Genomic DNA, 24,324 nt, shown 5'->3' with positions numbered 1-24,324 from the left:
AATATCAGACATATTTAGTTTCACAGAGAAACTTGTGTCACCTTATAGGGAAGTAGGAGGGAAAGGGGGAAAAGAAAGGGAAAGGGAAAGATTAATACAAGGGAAAACAAAAGAATTAGGGGAAAGGTATAAAAAAGGAGGAGGGGCTTTAAAGGAGGAAGACTGTTTGAGGGAGGTGGTCATCAAAAGCAAAATACTGGGGAAGAGGGAAAGGGTAGCATAACTTGGGGTAAATAAGAAGGCAGGAAATACAGAATTAATTATTTCAACAGTGAATGTGAATGGGATGAATTCTCCCATAAAACAGAAATAGATAGCAGTCTGAATCAAAAACCAGAATCCTACCATATGTTATTTACAAGAAACACTTAAAGCATGGTGATACATACAGAGTGAAGGTAAAGGGCTAGAGCAGAATATATTATGCTTCAGATGAAGAAAAAAAAGGGGGGGGGGTAGCAATCCTGATTTTAGAGCAAGTAAAAGAAAAGATAGATCTAATTTAAAGAGATGAGGAAGGAAACTATATTTTATTAAAGATAATCATTATAGATAATGAAGCAATATCAATACTAAACATATATGCATTGAGTGGTATAGCAGGAAAATTCCTAAAGGAGAAGTTAAGAGAGATGCAAGAAGAAATAGCAAAACTACACTGGTAGGGGATCTCAACCTTGTTTTCTCAAAATAAATAAGAAAGAAGCTAAGGAGGTAAACAAAATGTTAAAAAAAAGGTTAGGTATGATAGATCTTTGGAGAAAACTGAATGGAGACAGAAAGGAGTTTACTTTTTTCTCAGTAACTCATAGAACTTACCTCATATGCTATCTAGGGGAGAGGGTGGAGGGAAGGAGGGGAAAATTTGGAACAGAAGGGAGTACAAGGGATAATGTTGTAAAAAATTACTTATGCATATGTACTGTCAAAAAAATGTTATAATTATAAAATTAATAAAAAAAAAAAAGAACTTACCTCAAAATCCAATGCAGAAAGGCAGAAATAATAAATTCATTGTTTTTTTCAGATCATGATGCAATAAAAATCACATGCAATATAAGGCCAGGAGAAAAGAGAAAAAAGTAATTGTTAGCTAGATAATCTCATCCTAAAGAACGAATGGGTGAAACAGCAAATCATAGACACAACAATTTCCTCCAAGAAAAGAACAATAATAAGACAACATATCAAAATTTGTGGGATACAGCCAAAGCAGTAAAAAGGGGAAATTTTATATCTCTAGATGCTCACTTGCATAAAATAGATAAAGAGAAAATCAATGAATTGGGCTTGCAACTAAAAAAGCTAGAAAAAAAACAAATTGAAACCTCCCAATCAAATACCAAACTTGAAATTCTAAAAATAAAAGGAGAGATTAATAACATTGAAAGTAAAGAATGATTGAATTAATAAATAAAACTAAACATTGGTTTTATGAAAAAAATTCAACAAAATAGATAAACATTTAGTAAATTTGATTAGAAAAAGGAAAGAGGAAAATCAAATTGTTACTCTCAAAAATGAAAAGGAAGAACTTTCCATCAACGAAAAGGAAACTAGAACAATTGTCACATTGCCCAACTTTATGCCAATAAATTTGATGACCTAAGTGAAATGGAGGAATACTTACAAAAATATAGATTTCCCAGGGTAACAGAGGAGAAAATAAATTACTTAAATAGTCCCATTTTAGAAAAAGAAATAGAACAAGCTATTAATCAAGTCCCTAAGAAAAAAATCCTCGGTACCAGATGGATTTACATGTGAATTCTACCAAATATTTAAAGAACAATTAATTCCAATACTATATGAACTATTTCAAAAAATAGGGAATGAAAGATTCTTTTTATGACACAGATTGATATTTATATGATACCTAAATCAAGTAGGATAAAAACAGAGAAAGAAAATTATAGATCAATCTCCCTAGTGAAATATTGATGCAAAAATCTTAAATAAAATATTAGCTAAGAGATTACAGAAAATCATCCCCAGGATAATACACTATGACCAAGTAGGATTTATACCAGGAATGAAGAAATGATTCAATATTAGGAAAACTATTAGCATAATTTACCACATAAATAACCAAATTAACAAAAACCTTATGATTATTTCAATTGATGCAGAAAAAGTTTTTGATAAAATCCAACATTCATTCCTATTAAAAATACTAGAGAGTATAGAAATAAATGGATTTTTCCTTAAAATAGTCAGTAGCATCTATTTAAAAACCATCAGCAAATGTCATATGAAATGGGAATAAACTGGAACCATTTCCAATAAGATCAGAGGTGAAACAAGGTTGCCCATTATCACCATTACTATTCAATATTGTATTAGAAATGCTAACTTTGGCAGTAAGAGAAGAAAAAAAATATTTAATTCCTTTAATAATTAGGTAATGAGGAAACCAAATTATTACTCTTTGCAGATGACATTATGGTATACTTACATACTCTAGAGTCAACTAAAAAACTATTAGAAATAATCCACAACTTTAGCAAAGTTGCAAAATACAAAATAAATCCACATAAATCATTAGCATTTTAAACTGGGAAAACATTTTTACATTCAAAGGTTCTGATAAAAGCCTCATTTCTAAAATATAGAGAGAATTTACTCAACTTTATAAGAATTCAAACCATTCTCCAATTGTTAAGTGGTCAAAGGATATGAACAACTTTCAGATGAAGAAATTAAAACTATTTGTAGTCACATGAAATGGTGCTCCAAATCACTAGTTGGTAGGGTCGAGGGCAAATCTCAAGAGCAGAGTCTCAGGCACTTGGAGGCTTACTCTGCCTGAGTCCAAAATAGGGCATTGAAGGCATTGAGTAAGCCTCATCCAATGAGGTGGAAGCCCTTCTCACTCTAGATTGATTATGCACCTGGCTCTGACACTCTCTGACACCTGACCTAGGGACTATAGAAAAAGGGGTTACAGAAAGGGGAGGAGCAGTAGTGTAGTAGAGTAGATTGTAGTACAGTAGAGTAGAGTAGAGTAGAGTAGAGTAGAGTAGATTCATTATGCTTTAGGATTAGAGCATTAGGATATAGGGAACTCTATGTAGTAAAATAATGTAGTGAATAAAGGTTAATTGCTGCATATTCGTGTGTATCTGTGTTCTGTGGGGGACCTCTTGAGGTTGTTCTTCGATTCAGATAATCGAAGCCATGATGGCGAAGACCTGGTGAAAGGTAAGACACTGCTGAGGTGAGCAGGGGGAGTTAACGACTATGGATCAGAGAAATGCAAATTAAGACAACTCTGAGATACCACTACACATCTGTCAGATTGGCTAAGATGACGAAAAAATAATGATGAATGTTGGAGGGGATGTGGAAAAACTGAGACACGGATATATTGTTGGTGGAGTTGTGAAAGAATCCAGCCATTCTGGAGAGCAATCTAGAACTATACTCAAAAAGCTATCAAACTGTACATACCCTTTGACACAAAACTGTTTCTACTGGGCTGATATTCTAAAGAGATCTTAAAGGAGGGGAAGGGTCCCACATGTGCAAAAATGTTTGTGGCAGCCTTTTTGTAGTGGCTAGAAACTGAATGGATACCTATCAATTAGAGAATGGCTGAATAAATTATGATATATGAATGTTATGGAATATTATTGTTCTGTAAGAACTGACCAACAGGATGATTTTAGAAAGGCCTGGAGAGACTTACTAAGTAAAATGAGCAGAACCAGGAGATAATTATATACAGCAACAAGAAATCTATACAATGATCAATTCTGATAGCCATGGCTCTCTTCAATAATGGGATGATTCAAACCAGTTCCAATTGTTCAGTGATGAAGAGAGCCATATACCCAGACAGAGGACTGTGGGAACTGAGTGTGGACCACAATATATCATTTTCACTCTTTCTATAGATGTTTGCTTGCATTTTGTTTTCTTTCCCAGTTTTTATTTCCTTCTTGATCTGATTTTTCTTGTACACTAAGATAATTGTATAAATATGTATACATATATTAGATTTAACATATATTTTTAACATTTAACATGTATTGGACTACCTGCCATCTAGGGGATGGGGTAGGGGGAAGAAATTTGGAACAAAAAGGGGTCGTTGTTGAACAATTACTCATGTGTACTTCCATTTATCTATCAAAAACGATACAGAAAAAGCCCTTGACCAAAAAAATTATTCAAATAGTATAATCTAAATACTGAATAGAGCAACTAAGTGGTACAATGGATTGATCCTGAGTTCAAAGCTGGCCTCAGACACAATCCTGGGCAAGTTACTTAACCCTGTTTGCCTGAGTTCCCTCACATGCAAAATTAATTGGAGAAGGAAATGGCAAACCACTCTAGTATTCTTGCCAAGAAAATCCCAAATACAATTATGAAGAGTGGGATACAACTTAACAGTAAAATAGTGAATGTGTTTGGAGGTAGTATTTATAAAAATAGGTAAGGTATAAAACAGTCTTCATAGTGGGATTTTGATGACCCCCAAAAGTAATGTAGTAGAACAGATACCAGATTATTACTTACAACCTTTATTACTTATTTCTTTTGCTTTCCATTAAACCATATGCTATTTGGCTTCAGACCTTATTTTTCATATGAAATTACTCTCTCCAAAGTTGCCAATAATCCCTTCATTGCCAAATCTAATAGCTTTTTCTCAGAGCTCATCCTTGACTTCTCTGGGGTATTTGATACAATTGATTATTTCTTCCTGGATTCTCTTCTCTCTGTTTTTTATAACACTGCTTTCTCTTTGTTCTTCTGTCTAATTTTTTCACTCTTCTTTGCTGGTTCATCATTCATATCATATTCCTTATCTGTGAATATGCTGACACTAAGCTCAAACTCTGGAAGGCTTTTATCAGCTTACCAAGATTTAATTATCTACTCAATCAATCAATAAACATTAAGAGACCATCATATGACAGGCACTGGGCTAACTGCTAGAGATACAAAAAAGGGGGAAAAAACAGCCCTGCCCTCAAGCTTATAGTAAAGGAGACAACCTGCAAACAAATATATTTAGAGCAAACTATACAGGGTAAATAGGAAATAATTAAGAGAAGGAAAGCACTAAAATTAACAGAGGTTGGGGGAAAGCTTCCAGTAAAAGACAGGATTTTAGTCATGCCTGACGGTGCCTGATAAGATCAATACAAGCTCAGAAGGCTTTACCACAGGTAAGGCACAAATAGTCCAATTAACCATTTGAAGTAGAGATATCTCTAAATTACAGATCTTGCCTTTTGAACTACTACAATTCTGCTTTGCTCATAGTGCCATGTAGATAATCCATATGCCAGTGTCTCCATGTCTCACAATCAATTCTGAAGTTCTTCATAGACCTTGAGAATGTCTTTGCATTATTTCTTCTGACCTCCATGTGAGTGCTTGCTTTGTGTGAATTTTTGGTAAAATAAGTCTTTTGGGCAAATGTACTTTTGGCATTTAAACAACGTGACCAACCCCTCAAAGTTGTGCTTTCTATTACAGAGCTGAAAGGAAGCTAAGAAGAGCAATAGATAGAGCAAAGGAGAAAGAGTATTCTGGAACTGAGGGATAGCCAATAAAAGTGACCAGTGCCAGGAGAGTATCTTGTTTTCAGACTCTAATTTATAAAAAATCAAGCCATTCTCCAATTGATAAATGGTCAAAGGATATGAACAGACAATTTGCAGATGATGAAATTGAAACTATTCACATATATATTAAAGACTGTTCCAAATCACTATTGATCAGAGAAATGGAAATTAAGAAAACTCTGAGATACTACTACACACCTGTCAGATTGGCTAAGATGACAGGAAAAAATAATGATGAATGTTGGAGGGGATGTGGGAAAACTGGGACACTGATGCATTGCTGGTGGAGTTGTGAATGAATCCAACCATTCTGGAGAATAATCTGGAATTATGCCCAAAAAGTTATCAAAATGTGCATACCCTTTGATCCAGCAGTGCTACTACTGGACTTATATCCCAAGGAAATACTAAAGAAGGGAAAGGGACCTATGTGTGCCAAAATGTTTGTGGCAGCCCTTTTTGTAATGGCTAGAAACTGGAAAATGAATGGATGCCCATCAATTGGAGAATGGTTGGGTAAATTGTGGTATATGCATGTTATGGAATATTATTGTTCTGTAAGAAATGACCAGCAGGATGAATACAGAGAGGCTTGGAGAGACTTACATGAACTGATGCTAAGTGAAACGTGCAGAACCAAGAGATCATTGTACACTTCAACAACAATACTGTATGAGGATGTATTCTGATGGAAGTGGATATCTTCCACAAAGAGAAGATCTAATTCAGTTCCAATTGATCAGTGATGGACAGAATCAACCACACCCAGAAAAGGAACACTGGGAAATGAGTGTAAACTGTTTGCACTTTTGTTTTTCTTCCCAGGTTATTTTTACCTTCTAAATCCACTTTTCCCTGTGCAATTTTCGGTTCTGTACACCTACATTGTATCTAGGATATACTATAACATAATTAACATGTATAAGACTGCTTGCCATCTAGGGGAGGGAGTGGAGGGAGGAAAGAGAAAAGTCGGAACAGAAGTGAGTGCAAGCAATAATGTTGTAAAAAATTATCCAAGTATATGTTCTGTCAACAAAAAATTATAATTTTTTTTAAAAAAGAAGAAATGACGATCAGGATGCTTTCAGAAAAACCTGGGAAGACTTGTATGAATTAATGCAAAGTGAAATGAGAAAAACCAAGAGAACATTGTATACAGTAGTTGTCTTTTGCTCTCCAAAAGGACCAACATGACGTCAAGAATAAACAATAGGGGGCAGCTAGGTGGCACAGTGGATAGAACACCAGCCCTGAATTCAGGAGGACCCAAGTTCAAATCTGGTCTCAGACACTTAACACTTCCTAGCTGTGTGACCCTGGGCAAGTCACTTAACCCCAGCCTCAGGAAAAAAAAAAAAAAAAAGAATAAACTATAGTATGTCTGACTGTGCCTGATAAGATTAATACAAGCTCAGAAGGCTTTACCACAGGTAAGGCACAAATAGTCCAATTAACCATTTGAAGTAGAGATATCTCTAAATTACAGATCTTGCCTTTTGAACTACTACAATTCTGCTTTGCTCATAGTGCCATGTAGATAATCCATATGCCAGTGTCTCCATGTCTCACAATCAATTCTGAAGTTCTTCATAGACCTTGAGAATGTCTTTGCATTATTTCTTCTGACCTCCATGTGAGTGCTTGCTTTGTGTGAATTTTTGGTAAAATAAGTCTTTTGGGCAAATGTACTTTTGGCATTTAAACAACGTGACCAACCCCTCAAAGTTGTGCTTTCTATTACAGAGCTGAATGCTTGGCAATTCAAGTCAATCTTGCCAGGGGATCTTCAGAATATTTCTAAATCAATTTAAATGGGAGCAATTGGTTTCCTGGAATGGTACTGATATACTATCCAGGTTTCAAAGGTATACAACTATGAGGTGAGCACAACAGGTCTATAAACTTTCAGTCTGACAGGCAATCTCTCCTCTCCCAAACTTTTCCTTCAGAGCTTCCCAGACATTGAGATAGCTCTTTCAATGTACACAGTAACAGCAATAAGATAAACTATTAATGATTTAGCTATTCTTAACAACACAATGATCTAGAAATCCAAAGAACTTATGAGGGAAAATGCTATCCACATCCAGAGAAAGAGCTGATGAAAGACAGAATCATACTTTTAAAAAATTTAATTGTTCTTTTTTTCATTGCAAAAAGATCTAAATTTAATAAAACATTTGACATATAAGAGCCAAGAGAAATATAAGGTAAACATCAAAGATTAATTTCAATGATCTCAATAAGTACAAACTATTTATTTTTTATATGTAGGAATGTAAACCCTATGTTTAAGACTGTCATTAATAATTGGGCAGTTTGAAAGAAATATTGGGCTAGAAGTGTAATGTGATTCTAAAAAGCAAAACAACGGAGGAAAAAGCAAAAAGAGTAATTATCTTATATAAATGAGAAGCGAGAGAAATAACTAACACAGAGAGGAAAAGAGTTGGTAGTTCTGTAACCCTATTTGTGTATACATATATATATACATACATATATATACATACATACATACATATATACACACATACATGTATATACATATATACATACATACATATATATACACACATACATGTATATACATATATATGTATATGTATATACATACATACATATATATGTATAAAGAATATAAGGAAGTAGGGGAGAATAAGGGAAGGATTTTTAGAGCACCCTTCTCATACCAGATATGAGTTAAAGAAAGAACAACACATACATTTAGGAGGGAATAAAAGTTTTATAAATGTATAAAGATATAAAAGGATGAGAACTAGCTCACCCAAATAGTATAAATAGCCATGCCATACTTCCCACTCTACTATCCCATGGGATTTGGGCAGCAAGGAGATGGGAGAGTGGATGAAGGAAAGACAAAAGAGAAAGAAGACTCTAGTAAGTCTGCCTGACCACCTGATCTTGTGAGTCAATATAATCAATAATATTTGTAATTTTGAGTGGATAAATACTGAAATTTACATCTTACTATTTGTTAGAATTATATCTTCTAAAAACAGAAATAATAACTACATAAAATTAAGAATCAATCAACAAATTTTATTAACGTTATGTACTATATGAAGTTCATTGAAAATAAGTTTGTATAAAAAATAGTCTCGACTTTTATGGATCTAAGTGTTGGAGGCATGGGGACATGCCACAAACCCATGTAGATTTAATACACAATATTATGAAAATCATTTTTGGTTTTGTCCTTTTTCAAAGAAGGCCAATGACAATGGGTGAGATCTTTTTTTTTTAATTAATTTTATAATTATAACATTTTTTGACAGTACATATACATAGGTAATTTTTTACAACATTATCCCTTGTACTGCCTTCTGTTCCGAATTTTTCCCCTCCTTCCCTCCACCCTCTCCCCTAGATGGCAGGCATTCCCATACATATTAAATATGTTATAGTATATCCTAGGTACAATATATATGTGCAGAACCAAATTTTGTTATTGTTGTTGTTGTTGCAAAGGAAGAATTGGATTCGGAAGTTAAAAATAACCTGGGGAGAAAAAGAAAAAAATGCTAACAGTTTACACTCATTTCAATGGGTGAGATCTTGACTCACTTATGAATAAGATTAAAGGGAGGCTGAGTTGTATAAATTCATTGGTCTCATTATTTCTTCCTGAGACATTAAAGTCTAGTGTCAAGATAAAAGTCAGGCTAACTGGCAATGGCCCAGGATACAGTAGTTAACCTTGTAGCCTTTAATATCTGATCAAGTTCTAAGTGCTCTACAATGCCTGCTTTAGTCAACTTCATGGCTGAATGCTTGAGGTAGAGATTATTAAAATTCAGCAACCAGTTTGAGGATTGCTGATTACCCTTTATCTGGTTTAGACAATTTGGCAAGATGGTTTACCAGGGTATGGCCACTGTGCATTCTACAGCTTCTTAGAGCCACAGATGAGAATTGGGTGAATCAGATTGACACCAAAGATTAATGAGCAGCCCTAAAAAGAGCTTGGCAACTACTAGAAGTGCTAGTCTCCTTAACTACTCCATAAGAGAGTAGCAAAGGAGCTAGGTTTTATAAACAAGAATAATTAACCCAGCAAAACTCTGTATAATCCTATAGGGGGAGAAATGGATATTAGATAAAATAGAGGATTTGTAAGCATTTCTGAAGATTAGCATTGAATTAAAAATCCATCATTCAAACATAATATTCAAGAGATGTATAAAAAAGTAAATATAAGTGAGAAATCACAAAGGGTTTAATAAGGTTAAATTGATTATATTCCTAAACAAATGATTTATGTAATTCCTAAGAACTTTATCCTTATAAGGGCAGTTGGAAGGAATCTTCATAGACAAGGGCATGGGTGTAAATTGATAATATTGAAATCCATAACTACCCAAAGATTCACTAGAAATAGAAGATCTTTCCCTTGGAAACACAGTGTTCTCAAGCAGAAAAGATACTGATTGACAACATAAACCAGAAAAGACTAACTTGTCAAAAACAAAGGAGACCATTATCTTAATAGATGCAGAAAAAGCTTTTGATGAAACGTAATATCTATTCCTATTAAAAACACCAGAGAGCATAGGAATAAATGGAATTTTCTTTAAAATGATAAGTAGTATCTTTCCAATAAGATCCAAGGTGAAAGCAAGAATACCGATTATCACTACTATTATCCAATACTCTACTAGAAATGCTAGCTATAGCAATAAAGTTAAAGAATTAGAATAGGCAATCTATCACTTTGCAAATAAGAACTAAGAGAATACTAGAGAATCAACTCAAAAATTATTTGAAATTATCACCAGCTTTAATACAGTGGCAGAAACAAACTCACATAAATCATCAACATTTTTATATATTATCAACAAGCAGCGAGATAAAAAGAGAAATTCAATTTAAAATAACTGTAAGACACAAAATATAAAAAAAACTTGCCTGTTTCTATAGTTTTCTCAATTTAGAGCACAAAAGTGCTAGACTGCAACTAGAGAAGTTCCTCTTCTCTAGACGTTTCCAAATTGCTGAAATCACCTTTTATGCACATACTGGAAATTTTGAGGATAAGCATCTGAAAGAATCCAATCTCTTTGTTGATCATGTAATTGTGCAAGAATTTTCAGGATCCCTGCTAACTACCACTAGCTAAGCCAACAAGGGTTTCAGTCAGGCATAAACATTAAAATTTATTTATCCATTCAAGTGACACACATGATCAGAAAGTGGTTGAAATGTGTTTCTCACAATCCCAAAGATGACAGATAGATATATATACAGACAAATAGTTTCTTCTCCTAGGTAGGTTATGTAAACAGATTATAAAGCAGTTTGGGGTAAGTGTAGAGCCCTTAGACAGGAAAAGATACATTTTTTAGAAAAAGAAAAAGGATGCCTAATATGTTACAAATACTTTTAACAGATGTTTATACCAGACCAAAGAAAATAATATCTTTATTAGTCTGTTAAGTTCCTATTACTTGCTTTATTAGATTACAGTGAAATCTAATATCAGCAAATATAACAGAAAATGAAGTCAGTTATGTTCTCCTAAAAACCACTTTTACACCACCTTTCTAGTAAGCCTTATATGCCCTTCCCCCAATCTTACTCTTTGACCCAGTGACACTGGTTTCCTTCCTATTCTTTGCACAAAATATACAATCTCCCAGCTCCAGGCATTTTCTTTCTGTCTCGGATGCCAAGAACACTTTCCCTTTACTCCAGCTTCCCTGGATTCTTCTAAGTCTTGAGGAAAGTCCCACCTTTTGCAAGAGGACTTTTCTGATTTTTCTCCTCTTTCTTTCTCTCTGTTGACTATCCCCAATTTATTCTGTATGTATTTTGCTTGTACATAGTTGTTTACTTGATGTCTTCCTCATTAGATTGTGAGTCCTTGAGAACAGAGAATAATTTTTGCCTTTATTTGTAACCCCAGTGCTTAGTGCTTAGCACATAGGTAACTAATAAATATTACTTAATCTTCTGACATAAAAAATTTCTGTTACAGAAATTCAGAGAAGGGAAAGATCCAATGATGCTAGTATGTCCTCAATCAAACTCATACCTGTTGAAGAGTTTAAGCTTAAAAATACTAAGGTCTCCCATTATATCCAGGGCCATCTCTAGTCATCCTAATTTATATCTGGACACTGGACCATGTTTTTACTCACATGAAAGTCAGAAGAACTGATACAAGGGCACTCTTGAAGAACTCAATGTTTCTCTGAAGAACTTTGGAAAGGGGAGACATGGGAGATACTGGCTAAAAGACTGTTCAGCATAGTATGCCCCCATCAAAGAAGGTGCTGTATTCTTAAGAGCAAACCAGAATTGAAGAAAAGAAACATGCAATACACAAATTTAAGAGATATCTCCATTCCAAATGTTTAAATGGACTATTTGTGCATAACTTATAACAGAGCTTTCCATGCACGTATTGGTCTGATCCGCCACAGTTAGACACCTTGTACTTTTGCCCTGATATAGTGATATCATTTTGGTCCTCTGAGTACAAAGAACAATAACTGATTAATCCAGACAAACTATTTCATCAGTTTTCTTATTTGCAAAATGTGAGATGATCTCTGCCATGCCTAACTGCCAGCTGAGCATGAGGTGTCTGCTTTACTTAGTGGAAAAATTTCAAGTGTTTCTTTCACCTTAAGTGTTGGTCCTAAGAGGACAAATTAGGCTTTTCAGTAAACTAGGTCAAATGAGAGAGAAGACATCTCTCCTTTCCCAGTGAATGAATATGTTTTTAATACCATAGTTCTTCAAGATAAACATACATTTTATCTATTCTTCATTTGTAGGTCTTCCCAAGATTTCAAGAAAATTATTTCATAACAGTAATTTATACTTGTGGGTGACTAGGTAGCCCAGAAGATAGAGCATTGGACCTGGAGTCAGAAAGAACTGGGCTCAGATTCAATCTTAGGCAAATACTGTGTGATTCTATTTGCCTCAGTTTACTTAAGTATAGAATGAGTTGGAGAAGGAAATGGCAAATCACCCTAGTGTTTTTGCCAAGAAAACCCCAAATAGGGTCAGGAAGAATCAGACATGACTGCACTGATTGAATGACAAGAACATAATTGTGTGGAGGTACTTCTGGGGACAGCTGGGTGGTACAGGGGATAAAGCACTAAGTTTGAAGTTTATCTTCCGAATTCAAATCTAGCCTTAGACACTAGTTGTGTGGCTCTAGGCAAGTCATTTTACTAAGTTTGCCTCAGTTACTCATCCATAAAATGAACTGGAGAAAGAAATGGCAAACCACTCTGAAGTCTGGAAGAGTCTGCACTTAACAATGTACATTTACATTAGTCTTTGCTTTGCTGTCAAACCCTTAAGACCATGGACTTGCAGATGAAACCTACACTTATTAGTCTCTCTCCAACTGAATATAAACTCAGGGATTGTCTGATTTCTCTATTTGTATTTCCCCTCTTCTCCTCAGTAGTTGGAGTGCAGAGAGCACTTTTTCTGGCAACCTTGTGGATACTTGCCCAGTATGCTCCACATAAAATAGTCTTTTTATCGAGCTACATTGCCAGAAAAAGTGACACAAAGGGAACAGCTAGAGCGCCCTGTACGGTTCAAATCTAGCTGTGTGACCATGGGCAAATCATTTAACCCCAATTGCCTTGCTGGGGAAAAAAAAAAAAAACAATACAAAGGTGTCCTTTTAAAAACTTCAGAACTGAATATAAGAGCATCTGAGAAGCTTATCAGAGAATACTCTATGAATAAAGCAGAATTGAATTAGCTCAGAAGAAACATGATATGCAAGATGCTACAAGGTTAAGAGAAGCAGCCTCGCATGTTCATCGGGACTATTTTGTGTCCACCTATGGCAGAGCATCCGGAGCTTGTATTGGTTTGATCAGCCACAGTGGGACACACAGTAATTCCACTCTAACGCAGTGATGTCATTTTGGTCCTCTTCCAGAACAAAAGACAACTACCAATTTATATCCCCAGCATCCCCTGTGCTTTTGTACAGAGTGATCAATTAATAGCTTAACTTCAGTTAAGTGACTAATGGATGGAGCAGTGGATCTGGAAAACTCGAGTTCAAATCCAGTCTCACTTATTAGCTGTGTGCCATTGAACAAAACTTTTCTTCTCTGTAAAATGGAGATGATAATAATGGCACGACACCTACTTCCCTGGGTAGTTTTATCAGATAAGATTATATTTATAAATTACTTTTGCAAACCCCTAAGTGCTGTAAAATGCTTCATTTGACCATTTTGAACGCCAAAAGGCAGAGAATACTCGCTTGGAAGGGTTCCTCATTTCAGATATCCTCGGAGCAGCTCCTGGCACTTAACAGATGCCTAATAAATACTTACTGAATGAGTGAATGAATGACCGAAATCCTGGGGAGACGGTCCCTTTTTGGGGGGGAGGGCACAAGCCTAGTTTGCCCGCGCCTGTTCACAAAGATTTGGACCTTCCTCCCCACTTCTTCCCCCAAACCTCAGGTCTGGGGACAAAAACCTCGGGGCCCAACCTCTACAAAGCAAAAACAAACACAGAACGCAGAACGCCCGATGCCCGCCGCAATTGGGACGCAAATATCGAAAAGCCGCCCTAGGGAGCGCGGAGAAAAGCAGTTAGTTGGAGGCGGCGACTGGAGGCGGGATGGAATTCCGATGGGTCAAGGTCTGGCCTGGACCGGAAGGCTCAGGCAGATGGGGCTTGGAGGGGAAGGCGCAGTTATGGGGCAGGGGCGGGGCACTCACAGGTCCAGGAGGTGACTGACCCGTCGGGAATGAGGCATGGCGGCCTTCTAGGCCGTGCCTGGCCCAGAGCCTTCGATCCAACTCCCTCAACTCCCAAAGTTGCCAGGCCAGATCTGACACTGCGAACCTCCCATCACCGGGCGCGGCTGACGTCAACTGAGACATTCTTTCTTGAAGGCGGGAGCAGCTGGGGGAAAGGGGCGGGATCTCGAAAAGAGAGTTGAAGACCTGCCCTCGTGATGCCTCATGGTAATTGTAGTCCAAAATTCTACACGGGCTAAATTTCCCTCCAAATATGCCTCAATCTGTACTTACTCATTCACCTGTTTCTATCAGTAAAGTCATATGAAACTTTGGGAAGAAACGTGTTTCAACGTGAGTCTTCTGAAATCATGGTTGACTGAATATCACACTAATCAGAGTTTCTAAATCTTTCAAAGTTATTAACCTTATAATATTTTTATCAATTTAAATTTTTCTCATGGATCTGTTCAGAAAGCATGCAGAACATTCTTGTAAAACATTCACATTCCTATGTGACCACATGCCTAAACAATTCCTCCCATGAACAAAGATAAATGAGATAAAAGAAGGTCTTGGCCCCGACCTTGCTCTCCCTTTGTTTCCCCTTCTTTTCTCTTGTTGAGCAAAGTTTCTAGTCAAACTGAAAGCTCGGAAGCCCGGTCAACAAAGGAAACAGCCAGGGAGTGGGATTATAGTTAGGGATAAAAGTTTTGTACCTTGTTGAATTCTTTGTTACTGCCTGCACGTTTTTTCTGAGCACCACATGGGAAGTACCCTTTCTCATGAGAAAGAAATCCTTTTTTGCCTCTTTGAGTTTATTTTTTTTAAGATGTCCCTGTGGCCTTTTCCCACACACAGGTTTCTCTGAAGCCAACCCTATTATAATTCCTTACAGCACAGTGATAATCTATCACATTCATATACCATAAATTATTCCATCGCTCCCTAATTAATTCCCCACTCCCTCAGTTTCCAATTTGTTGCCTCTACAAAAAAAGGATGCTATAATTTTTTTTTTTTTTGTTACATGTGGAAATGAACGATTTAATAACTTTTGGGGCATCATTACAAATTCCTTTATAGAGTGGCTAGACCAGTTCACGGCTTCATGGATACTACCTATATGTATCTGTTTTCCCAAAATCTCTTGAACATTTGTCATTTCCTTTTTTTTCTAGCTTATCTAATGGATATAAGGTGGAACCTCAGAGCTGTTTTAATATGCTTCTCTTCAGTTATTAGTGATTTTAGAGGATATTTTCATATAATTATTGATAGCTTAAATTTCTTCCTCCAAAAAATAATCCTTTCTTATCAGTAACATGGATTTGCTCTGTCCTTACTGGGACTGTTATATTTTTCCCTTCCCCCTTTCTTAAGATTATCCAGTTCCCTGAGAAGTTTGGGGGAACCTCTTTTCTGCCCTAGGCTTAGAAAAGCTCCAACTGTGTCCTTCTTACTTTAGGCACTCAATTCTGTTTTGCCATTTGATATTCAATTAGCTTTTAAAGTCATATTTACTTCAAATATATAGCAAGAATAAATATACAGACCAACAATACTCAACAGACTTATTCCTCTTCAACTCAATATATGTCTCAATCTGTATTTAGTCATTCACCTCTTTCTATCAGTAAAGTGATATGAAATTAATGGGAAGAAACATGTTTCAACATAAGTTGAAACAGACACATATGTAAGAGAGTAATTCTGCTTAAGTATGTAGTGGCTAGAAACTGGAAATTGAAGGATGTCCATCAATTGGAGAATGCTTGGGTAAATTGTGGTATATGAATGTTATGGAATATTATTGTTCTGTAAGAAATGACCAGCAGGAGGAATACAGAGAGGCTTGGCAAGACTTACATCAACTGATGCTGAGTGAAACGAGCAGAACTAGGAGATCATTATACACTTCAACAACAATACTGTATGAGGATGTATTCTGATGGAAGTGGATATCTTCAACATAGAGAAGATCTAATCCAGTTCCAATTGCTCAATGATGGACAGAATCAGCTACACCCAGAGAAGGAACACTGGGAAATGAGTGTAAACTGTTTGCATGTTTTGTTTGTCTTCCCAGGTTATTTTTACCTTCTGAATCCAATTCTTCCTGTGCAACAACAACAACAACAAAAATTCGGTTCTGCACACATATATTGTACCTAGGATATACTATAACATATATATGTATGGGAATGCCTGCCATCTAGGGGAGGGAGTGGAGGGAAGGAGGGGAAAATTTGGAACAGAAGGGAGTATACAAGGAAAATTACCTATGCATATGTACTGTCAAAAAATGTTATAATTATAAAATTAATAAAAAAATTTTTAAAAAGAATTCTGCTTAAGTAATTTTAAAGATAGTGTTTGACTACACAGCTGATGGAAAAAGGCTCTTAACTGTTTGGAATGCTAAATGTTTATCTCCAATCTCCCATGATCAAAATTCAGACAGTCATATGAGTCATGTCATTTTGGGTAGTTTGTGAATGCACAAAACTGCCATTACCTAATTAACTGAATGACTGATCAAAAGAATGAATATGTTTACATTTCTAGTTATCTTTGGAGTCTCAGTATCTGACTCTGGAATGGTAAAGTCTGAGATTAAAGCTTTTAAAATGCAGGAATTTTCTTTATATACCCACAAAACTATTTTTTTCCAAGGAAGCAAGGTGATTTACAGAATAGAAAGTATAGTCACTTAATCTCTCAATGAGAAGTAATTTCTTTAGCATTACCCAATAACCAATAAACTCACAAGTCCAGTCCTTATCCTATTTTTAATTGCTTTTAAAATAAGGTATAGTTATTAGGTCTGAAATTACAATTTTTTTTTTCTGTGTCAAGCAATAAACAGACTTCATTTAATGTCAAAATGGAAGTAGACGTTATGTTAGAAGATAAATAGAAAACAGTTGTAGTAATGTTCCTGGAGTCTTTCTGGTCTAAAATATATCTGAAATATATTACATGCTCTCTTGTAGAATATTTAACCAACAAAGGAATGAAAGATAAGTTTAAAATCTTTAGCCTCAGTGAGACGTATTCCATTTGAAAAGAAGGGACTTCCATCTAGTCTGCTTACTCCACAGAATAAGGACAAATTTGTTTATTCCTTTTCCTTTGTTGAAGGAGCAGTAGAAAAGGTCTAAAACTATGATTACTATCTTCTACATATGGATGATATTCACCATAGTGGGAAAATTCTTTATTCTTTATTAGTAATAAATAAAAGAGAAACGGGGAAGCTAGGAGAGGCAGCTAGGTGGTGTAGTGGATAGAGTACTAGCCCTGAAGTCAGGAGTACTTGAGTTCAAATCTGATCTCAGACACTTAACACTTCCTAGCTATGTGACCTTGGGCAAGTCACTTATCCCCAATTACCTCAGCAAAAATAATAATAATAATAATAGTAATAATAATAGAAACTATCTAACTCAAAGCTTACAAAAGAGCTCTGGTTGACCTTAGAGATGCTGAAGGAAGCCAAATAACTAATAAGAATGCTTAGATCCTACTTAGGTCCTGTTTTGGGTTCAACCAAAGCTTGTGTTTTGATTTTTCCTTGTTACATATAATTACCTACTGATTAGACATCTCATACTACTGTTTTTTCATGGGAATTGCCTACAATCAGGCTTATCCTTATGCTTTTATGTGAACTTTATATAAAGTAAAATTCACAAAGAGGAAACCACACTTTTTTTCTGATTCTCTGATGAATCAGGAATAAAATTCTTTCTAAAACTTTTGTTTGTTTTCCACTGACACCATTCCATGATTTGATCCATACCATGCTTCTCTATAACTTCTACCTCACTAAGATCTTTTTTAATTGTATGATTTTTTTAAAATTACATGTTAAAATATATTAAATCCAATATGTATGAACATATTTATACAATTCTCTTGCTGCACAAGAAAAATCAGATCAAAAAGGAAAGTGAATGAGTAAGAAAACAGAATGCAAGCGAACAACAACAAAAAGAGAGTGTTATATTGTTATCCACATTCAGTTCCCACAGTCCTCTCTCTGGGTGTAGATGGCTTTCTTCATCACAATATCATTGATACTGACCTCAATCATCTAATTGTTGAAAAGAGCTACATGCATCAGAATTGATCATTGTATAATGTTGATGTTGCCATGTTTGATGATCTGGTTCTGCTCATTTCACTTAGCATCAGTTCATGTAAGTCTCTGCAGGCCTCTCTAACATCATCCTGCTGATTGTTTCTTATAGAGCAATAATATTCCATAACATTCATATATCATAACTTATTCAGCCATTCTCTAGCTGATGGGCATCCACTCAGTTTCTAGTTTATTGACACTATGAAAAGGGCTGCCACAAATATTTTTGCACATGTGGGTTCCTTTTCTTCCTTTAAGATCTCTTTGGGATATAGGCCTAATAGAAACACTGCTGGATCAAAGGGTATGCATAGTTTGATAACTTTTTGATTCTAGTTCCAAATTGCTCTCCAGAATGGCTGGATCTGTTAACTGTACCACAATGTATTAGTGTCCCAGTTTTCCCACATTCCCTCCAACATTCATAATCTTTTCCTAACATCTCGCTAAAATTTTGAACTCTTCCCTGGGTTCACTAAGTTTTACAAGCAAATTTTTACTTTGTTGGAATCCAGGCCTCCAAATCATTTTGAACTCCTTTGTGCCATGCTATTAAGTGATAATGGCAATCCCCTTTCTAGCTCTCTTTTTACAAGCTGATCTCCATTAGAATGTCAGGCTTAGTTGTATTTTTATACAATTTATACAATTTTATACAATTGTGTTTAGCATAGTGCCATAGTTGCCTGTAACAAGCACATATGTATATGTGTATGTGGTTTTTATACATTTAATGGGTATCAAGAGGTCTCTTAAGAGCAACTTATTATAGTAGGCTCAAGGGGAGAAAGAGACAACAAAAACATTCAGTTCTACTTCTCAGGAACTTCATTCTAGAGAGAATACCAGAGGGAACCGACAGTCTATGGCAAATATATAGATACAAAGTTGAGGAAGGAGAAAATATTGTCATCGGGAAAGATAAAAGAAGATTTCTTAGAGCAAGTGATACCTGATTTTGATATTAAAGATAAGAATTCTGACAGGTAGAGATTAGAAGGGAGTATAGTTCAAGCAAAGTAAAATTAGTTTGTGCAAATACATTTAAATGAAGATGAAATGTTCAATTTTGAACTACTAGGACTCGTCTGGAGTTCAGAAAATGGAATAATATGAAATATAGTTGGTAAAGTATGTTGGAGCCAAATTGTGAGAAAACTTTAATGATAAGATAGTTTGTATTTAATCTTAGAGCCAATTGTTAGGAACACTCTTCCTGAATTCAAATTTGACCTCTTACTCTGTGACCTGAGTAAGTCACTTAACCTAGTTTGCCTCAGTTTCCTCACATATAAATTAAGTATGAGAATTTGAATCTACAATTTGATTTGAGATATTCCAATACCTTTCTTAGCCAAGAAAGCCCCAAATGTATTCCCAAAGAGTAGGACACAACTGAAAACAAATGAACAACTACCACAAACTGTCTCTGAGCTAGTTATATTGTAAATTAAAATTGTTACTTTGACAATTTTGTGAAAGATTAATTGGAAAAAGAAGAAACAAGTTACATTCCCGTAAGAAGCCACTAAGGCCTAAACTAGGATGGCACTTTTGTGAACAGAGAAAAGGCCAAAGGCAAAAGTTTCTTGTGAAAGAACCAATAAGATATCAATTAATTGGATGTAAGAGATTGTAAGGAATCTTAGTGAGTCCCAGCCATGACCTTTGGGTAACTTTTTGCTGAGAACATAAGAACAAATTTGGTACAAATGTCTGTATTACAAATTTGATACAAATGCCATAACATTCATATATCATAACTTAGCCATTCTCTGAAGAATGAATGGAAGGCCACTCTCCCTGTGTGTTAAAGACTTTTCTTGTTGCCAATGTGTTTGCTCCATAAATCTTGCCAGTTCCTTGAGTAAAAGCACCAACCTAAAGGAATGAATAAACTATTCTCCTTGTTGAGTTCCTAGAGATGGAACTACCTGAAGGAGAAACTGGAGAGTCACATATCAAACTGGACTACTGTATTATGATTTTAAAGGAAAGTTCAGATTCGCTCCTATAAATGATGCTCTCAAGCTCAGTTAAAAAGTAAAAGTAAAAAGTTTTAATCAAACAAGACAAGGTACAGACAATTTAGATTTACACAAACAAACAAATAACAATAAGAATAACTAATGTAACAACAATAATTAGTATAGCAGATAGAGGAAGAGAATACATCACCAATTCAAGGGAACCTCAAAAACTCAAATGGCTGGGAGTCCCGTTTCAGCCTCCCTCAACTTGAATTGTGTAAAGATTTTCCCGGGCGGAGCGTCCTCCCCACAGGTCGACTCGGCGGAAATATAGGACACTTGACCTTATATACCCTCTTTAGACAAAGAGGGCTTTCAGCCAAGAAGTCTGGCACGTATACATGTGTAAAATACGTGACCATCTGGTGTTTTGACTCACTCCATATGTCTATATCTTGACGTATTTCCTTAGTAATTGTATATGCTCAGGGAGGAAGCCACCTGCCCTAAGCATAAACATTCCCAGGGATGGCTAGTTCCTGGTACCTATTGTCAAGAACATAGAGTTCATGGAACGGTCAAATTCCCATAATTTAGAAGCTCAGGCCTGTTAGATTTGAGTGAGCTTACAATTCTAATATGAAATTTTAATTTCTTATTCAAATACTTAGCAAAGTGCCTCCTTTGTTCTTAACCTATAAAATCCCCTTAGTAGGAAAGGAAACTTTGGAATCTAATCTGTGAAGACCACCTGGGACCTTCCTACTCCAGGACCCTCAATGGCTGTGACTTGGGATGTCCCAACCAAGAAACTCAGGTGTTAGTGCTGTCCTAGAGTGGTGATGGTGTGTGCTATTAGTTTGTTTCTTATATTTATTGTCATAGTGATAGTTATTATGTCTGCTAGTTGTGCATTATTCCTGTCTTTGAGTTTGCTTTTCTTATATTTTGATCAGTAATAAACTTATACTCACTCCCTTTAAGTCTGTACTTAAGGGGCAGCTAGGTGGCACAGTGGATAGAGAACCAGCCTTGAATTCAAGAGGACCCGAGTTCAAATCTGATCTCAGACACTTAACACTTCCTCGCTGTGTGAACCTGGGCAAGTCACTTAACCCCAGCCTCAGGAAAAAAAAAAAAAAAAAAAAAAAAAAAAGTCTGTGCTTAAGAATATGGATTCTGAACCCAGATTAACTTTAAAAGGATGAGGGAGAAAAAAGGAAGAAGAGTGACTAAGGCTACAATGGGATAAATGGGAATATTTCAACAATAACTGGGAAATTTGAAAGAAAGGAGGGAGATACCTTTGCAACTAAAGGATAAAAAAACCAAAAAACAAAAAAACCACAATATATAGGTAACAGCTAAAGTTTTTAGACCAAAGAAAGAATATGGAATCAGGAAGATATGAGATCAAATCCTGCACTTAAAAGTTATATGGTCCTATGAAAATGAACCTTTCTTAGCCTCATTTAACTCATCTATAAAATGGAAATAATAGCATTTACTTTAATTATTCCAGGAAGACAAAAGATTTGAACATTGGTATCTAAATGACCACTAAGTATTAGACAATTTTCTTAATTATTATATAATTTGCAGTTTATCACCATTAAAATCTGCAATGAAGAGAAACTGAGTTACAAAGTTTCCAAGCATATTGATTCATTTAGCAAGGCTAGCAGTTGCTGATTTGCAAGAGGGGACTCATGTCAGGACCTATGGCAACAGGAAAAATACAATGATAATTATCATTTTCTAGAAAGTCTGCTACCAAAAGGGAAAGGGAAAGAGGTCTTTGATTTATATAATCTTTTCTCTTTTCATGGTCAAAGAGACTTAATGAGAGATGGCTATAAAGTGAAAACTTTTTTCCTTTGCTTTGGGCTTAGTTCTTACAAACTAACTGCTCTCCTTCATTGCACTAAAACAGTAAGGTTATAAATCTTCAGGAGGAAAAATAACTTGTCAAAATGCCATTGACCTGAAAAACTTTTTATGAAATTTAATTCTTATTTTTCCTTTAAACAAATTCTACAGAGTCATTCCTCAAAACTCATTAAGATGTTTCATAAAGGAATAAGTTCCTGGAATTACCCAAAGTTCCAGTTCTCCCCATCTTAAAATGACTAACCTCCAAATCTCCAAATTCTACTAGGGTATTCTTAGTAGTTATTCAGATTTTTATAATTTGACTTTATTTCTGTAATTTCAATGTGGTCAAGGCTGAGATGACAGGGAAAAAAAAGTGTCAGGTTTTTTTTTCTCTTTTTTCTTTTTATGATGGGAGTCCATCCTACTTACTGGGACAATTGGTTCAAGTATGAAACTTCATTAATCATTTCCAGAATTCTAAGACCTTTGGTTATAATGCTTGAGCAATTTTTTGGGCTGGCTTCATTTTTCTTTTAGAAATCCTTCAAGGTAATAGAATCTACAAACACCATAAACTTGATTAAGACAAAGATTTCAGAATATTTTATAAGACACAAAAACAAAATGATAAAACAGACATGTAAACAGAATAGATTTTTTTTCTATCTAGGAGGAGGTAGACAGAAACCATCACTTAAAGCTGCCTGGCAAAATAAAAAATTCATGTGGTTTTTGCCGGGAGTATATAGGAACACTGCCTTAGCCCAAAGGAAGAATTAGGATCACAGGAGGGATTGGGGCCTCCCCTCAATTCCCAGTGAGAATTTTCTAACATCTGGGCTCAATGCGGGTCTAGTGGTAAAGAACTGGGGTGGGAATGCTCTCTGATCAAAGACACAGGTCCAACATGAAAGAATTGGCAAACCTGGAAAAGTCTGAATGGCAAAAGGGATCCTTATTGGCACTGAGAAGCCATCTTTGCTTGGAAGACAGAATTCTTAGTGGCAAAAGGTCCTGTTAGGGAAATAAAAGTTAACTATAGAGAGCCAGAACTCTGAAGGATACTTGAAACAAGGTATTAACTCAAAGGAATTGATGACAATGGTTATCTTGCTTAGCATGGTGATTAATTGTCCAGTAGTTCTGTATGATTGATTGAATCCTAAAACAAGGTGTTAACTCAGTGGAATTAAGACAATAATTCTCTAGTTTACATGTACTTAGTACTTAGTATAGTTCTACAAGTTGACACCTATTTTACAAGATTGACACCTATGATGATGTACTTGTAATAGAATATATAAGGACCAACAGAGACTACAAGAGGAAGATTCCATCTTTGACCAGCCTCATGGTGGCTCTCCTGCACTCTTGCATTCCTCCACTGAAAGCAAGATCCATTCCAGAAGACCTACAGAAAGCTAACCAGAACACTACAGTTAACATTGAGAAGAGAATGTTTTCACTGTGGGCAAGTGTTCTGGTAGGCAGCTTTGCAAAAGGGAGCTTCATTGGCAAAGCATAATCCTACTTCAGACTTCTGCAGAGATTTGGAGTTTAAAATTGTCTTTTTATAAATCTGAGGCTGAATAGAAGCCTATTCGATGCCCCCAGGCCTAGGATTTCCAGTTGAAAAGAGAGTACTTATCTTGAAGTTTCAAGCCACTCAATAGGAATATCAGGACCAGATCTCCAACTGAATGAGAACACTTAAGTGCCAGCTACTGGGAGTGGTCCTGGGCTAATCTTCCACTCAATAGAGGGGGCAGCTACTCCATAGAGGGTGCAGCTAGTCCCTACCAAGCTTTCCAACAGGATGAAACCACTTAACTACCCTAAGGGGTGGGTGTCTATCAGAGGAGAGTTTCAGAATTCACCCCCACTGCTTCCCCTCAAAAGTCAAGGGGGACAGTTTCAGGGTTTACCCCTATCAAGCTGATTGCAAAGATAGCAAAACTAAGTCAGTCTTTAATCAAATTCATGTTATT

At 35.8% G+C, this 24,324-nt stretch overlaps 1 protein-coding gene across 8 annotated transcripts in view; it reads right to left on the bottom strand.

Moving 5' to 3' along the window:
* The window catches only part of AMN1 (antagonist of mitotic exit network 1 homolog), a 60,945-nt gene extending 40,163 nt beyond the window's left edge, over window positions 1–20,782 (bottom strand). The window contains exons 1-2 of one of the 8 annotated variants that reach the window (XM_074270617.1): window positions 14,344–14,623; window positions 11,744–11,804 (exon numbers count right to left, since the gene is read on the bottom strand). In XM_074270617.1, coding sequence (XP_074126718.1) covers window positions 11,744–11,804; window positions 14,344–14,488 — 206 coding nt within the window. In that variant the 5' untranslated portion in view covers window positions 14,489–14,623. Of the gene's footprint in view, window positions 1–975; window positions 1,115–11,743; window positions 11,805–13,930; window positions 14,214–14,323; window positions 14,624–18,434; window positions 18,563–20,669 lie in introns of those variants that run through there. The other 7 variants (XM_074270620.1, XM_074270622.1, XM_074270624.1 and 4 more) reach the window with 7 other exon arrangements.
* Between the last annotated feature and the right edge of the window lie 3,542 nt (window positions 20,783–24,324).

The sequence above is a fragment of the Sminthopsis crassicaudata genome, chromosome 5 (assembly GCF_048593235.1).
Source record: "Sminthopsis crassicaudata isolate SCR6 chromosome 5, ASM4859323v1, whole genome shotgun sequence".
In the NCBI taxonomy this organism is placed as follows: domain Eukaryota; kingdom Metazoa; phylum Chordata; class Mammalia; order Dasyuromorphia; family Dasyuridae; genus Sminthopsis; species Sminthopsis crassicaudata.
Note: the sequence above shows the minus strand (reverse complement) of the source record. Positions and strands in the feature narration are given on the sequence as shown.